Source organism: Sceloporus undulatus, chromosome 4 (assembly GCF_019175285.1).
Source record: "Sceloporus undulatus isolate JIND9_A2432 ecotype Alabama chromosome 4, SceUnd_v1.1, whole genome shotgun sequence".
Lineage (NCBI taxonomy): Eukaryota > Metazoa > Chordata > Lepidosauria > Squamata > Phrynosomatidae > Sceloporus > Sceloporus undulatus.
In genome coordinates this window covers 32,464,578-32,468,313 of record NC_056525.1, presented here as the reverse complement: position 1 = coordinate 32,468,313, position 3,736 = coordinate 32,464,578, and the positions used below count along the sequence as shown (strand labels likewise).

The following is a 3,736-nucleotide window of genomic DNA, read 5'->3' as shown; positions in this document are numbered from 1 at the left end:
TATTATTATTATTATTATTATTATTATTATTATTATTATTATTATTATTATTATTATTATCCCACCTTTCTTCCAAAATTGAGACTCAGGGAGGCTTAAATATTAAGTTGTTTCAGACTTATTCCCAAGCATGCCAATGTGAAGACTTCCATAGACTGCACAGAAATGCCTCCAGGTAAGAGTGCCAGCATGGCACAGTGGTTTGAGTATTGGGCTATGACTCTGGAGAGCAGGGTTCAATTCCCAGCTCGGTCATAAACCCACTGGGTGGCCATGGGCAAGTAACACTCTCTCAGCCTCCAGAGAAGGCCATCGCAAACCTCCTCTGAAGAAACTTGCCAAGAAAACGTCATGACAGGTTCACCTTAGGGTCCCCAAAAGTCTGAAACGACTTGAAGGCACACAACACACAGTTAAGAAACCTATCAACCATCAGATGTTGTTGGAACCAATACCCATCAACATGATTAACAGTGATAATGCTGCCCATGTCCATCCATCATCCACCTCACCATATGACAGGTTTTAATAACCTGTTGGCTTCCATGTGGACTGGCTCTGAATTCCCATCATCCCCTGTTGGAGGAAACCAGGTTAAAGAACGATGATCTTTTTATTGCGGACATGTCTGTGGCTATTTCCGTGTGTGTGTGTGTGTGTGTGTGTGTGTGTGTGTGTGTATTTAAGTCTCTTCTGACCACAGACAGAAGGCAAGGAGGAACTTAAGCCCAACATTCCCCTATTTATTCAAGTTAAAGCTCCATACAGAGAGAAACTTCCCTTCCCTTAACAAAACATATGAGAATGACAGAAGTGTGTTGGTGAGTTTTAAACAGGAATTTGGGGGGAGCCAGCTTCAAGCCTCTGCTAAAATTGATTTGTATGATTTTGGATGTTATTCTGCTTTAGGTGAATCTATCTCATGGGGTTGTTGTGAACTCACTGAAATAAAGCAAAAGGTTTTAGTTTAGCAAGTGCAAGAATGACACCCCGTTTCCCACAATAAGTCTGCTGCACAATAGCTGTATGCTCCACCAACTCATTCACATTACAGTGTTACAGCACTATTATTCCACTTTAATAGGCATGGTTCCACACTACGGGATCCTGTGACTGGCAGTTTAAGGAGCGGCATATACAGGTCTTAGCCAGAGGGCTCCAGTGCCCCCGAATTACAAATCCCAAGGGCCCTTTCACACTAAGCCATTATAGCATTCTGATTCCAGTGGCTGCATCCTGTGAAATCCTTGAATTTGCAGTCTATGCCTTGTGTGCCTTCAAGTCACCTGTTGACTTATGGTGACCCCATGAACAGGGTTTTCTTAGGCAAGGAATCACAGGTGTTTTCACCAGTTCCTCCTCTGAAATATAGCCTACAGCACTTGGCATTCATTGGCGGTCTCCCATCCACATACTAACTGACTGACTCTCCTTAGCTTACAAGGTCAAAGGGGATTTAGTGCCTTTAGGTTATTTAGGTCTGGATTTGCAGTTTGGGGAGTGGAGACCCGGGTTCAAATACCAGCTTGGCCATGAAACCCATTGGATAACCTTGAACCACAGAATGATAGAGTTGGAAGAGACCACAAGGGCCATCCAGTCCAACCCCACTCTGCCATGCAGGAAATCACAATCAAAATGGCCATCCAGCCGCTGTTTAAAGACCTCCAAGTAAGGAGGCTCTACCACTTTCTAAGGGAGTGTGTTCCACTGTAAAACAGCTCTTACTGTCAAAAGGTTCCTCCTAATGTTGAGGTGGAATCTCTTTCCTGGAGCTTTGAATCCATTGCTCTGGGCTCTATTCTCTGGAGCAGCAGAAAACAAGCTTGCTCCCTCCTCAATATGACATCCCTTCAAATATTTAAACAGGGCTATCATATCACCTCTTAACCTTCTCTTCTCTAGGCTAAACATCCCCAGCTCCCTGAGTCGTTCTTCATAGGGCAAGGTTTCCAGACCCTTCACCATTTTTGTCGCCCTCCTTTGGACATGCTCCAGTTTCTCAACATTCTTTTTGAATTGTGGGGCCCAGATCTGGACACAATACTCCAGGTGGGGCCTGACCAGAGCAGAATACAGTGGCACTATTATTTCCCTTGATCTAGACACTATACTTCTATTGATGCAGCCTAACATCGCATTGGTCTTTTTAGCTGCAGCATCGCACTGCTGACTCATGTTCCACTTGTGGTCCACTTGGGCTCCCAGAGCCGTGTCTCGTTCAGCCAGGTGTCGCCCGTCCTATATCTGTGCATTTCATGTTTTCTTCCTAAGTATCTTACATTTCTTCCTGTCGAAGTTCATTTTGTTAGTTTTGGCCCAGCTTTCTAATCTAGTAAAGCGGAATCATAGCGCTATAACTGCGCGGTGTGGACGCTCACCGCCCTCGCGCTGCAGGTCCGAGTCCCAGCGAGTCCGGAACTGGAAGGTGGCGGCCAGATCCCCGGAGGGAAGCGGGCTGAGCAGCAGCTCCTCTCGCAGGGAATCCGGGGAAGCCGCCTCCAGGACCCTCAGAACTGAAACCAGCAGCAGCAGCGTCGCCTTGGCCGCCTCCATCTTCCTGTGCCCAAGCTCCGCCCACCACCGGCTCCTGCTAGCCAATGGCGGACGAGAACAAAGCGGACCGAACCCCCTTAAGCCCCGCCTCTGCTCTCCCAACAGCCAATGGGAAGGGGCTTTTCCTGAGAGTCAATCGGAGCCGCCAGAGATAAGAAAATGTAGACGAATATCTCCATCTCTGGATAGGAATATTCCGGGTCCATAGTGGAGAAGTCATTGGTGAAAGACTGAAGAGGTTATCTTCACTGAGGAAACAATCCAGTTTGATACCGTTTCAACTCAGTGCCATGGAACTGTTGTGGCACCAGAATTCTTCAGTGGAATTCTGGGAGTTGTAGTGTGTTGTGTACCAGAGCTTTGCTGAGGAATTCTGGGAATTGTACTGTGGTGTGACACCAGAGCTCTTCTGTGGAATTCTGGAAATTGTAGTGCATTGTGGCACTAGAGCTCTCCTTTGGAATTCTGGGAACTGATGTTTTGTGAGATATTTAGCCTTCTCTGTCAGAGAGCTCTGGTGCCACAGCCAACCACAGTTCCCAGAACTCCATAGCAGTGAGCCAGGGCAGTTAAAGCAGTGTCAAATGGGATTATTTCTGCAGTGCAGGTGAAGCCTGTAGGATGCTAGCCTTGGGGGGCAAACTTTTAATCTTGGAAGCAAGGGATGCACATTTCATGCATCTTGTCTCTGGTAAAAGAACAGGTGTTCTGGCCTATTATCTGTAGTAGTAGGAACAAGGCCCATGAGGATGTACACCTTGTTTACAAGGCAGATAGATAGGGCTTGTGAAATGCACCTGCAAATACGCTTAGGTTTAGAAAGATGGCATGAGTCCCCTCTTCGGCAGCGTCCACACTGGAGAAATAAACCCGGTTTGGCACTGCTTTAACTGGCCTGACTCAAGGCTATGGAATTCTGGGAGTTGGAGCAAAGCTCCGCTCTGGGCCCACAACCAACTCCAACTCCCAGAATTCCATAGCCTTGAGCCAGGCCAGTTAAAGTGGTGCCTGTGCCCAGAAACAAACTGGTAAGAAACCATTGCAGCACTTCACTTTGTGTTTAACAGCTGATGCTCCAAATCAGATCCCTGTTCCAGGCAAACACTTCTTGGCCCCAAGGAAAGGCTTTGTAAAACCTTAGGAGTTGAACACATGATGGCCAATTCAGCATTAATTGCGG

General features: G+C 46.9%; 1 protein-coding gene across 2 annotated transcripts in view; it reads right to left on the bottom strand.

Moving 5' to 3' along the window:
- PIGT (phosphatidylinositol glycan anchor biosynthesis class T) overlaps nt 1–2,572 on the bottom strand; it is a 14,239-nt gene extending 11,667 nt beyond the window's left edge. For both annotated transcript variants that reach the window (XM_042465335.1, XM_042465336.1), the window contains exon 1: nt 2,382–2,572. In XM_042465335.1, the coding sequence (XP_042321269.1) occupies nt 2,382–2,556 (175 nt within the window). In that variant the 5' untranslated portion in view covers nt 2,557–2,572. The remainder of the gene's footprint in view (nt 1–2,381) is intronic.
- Between the last annotated feature and the right edge of the window lie 1,164 nt (nt 2,573–3,736).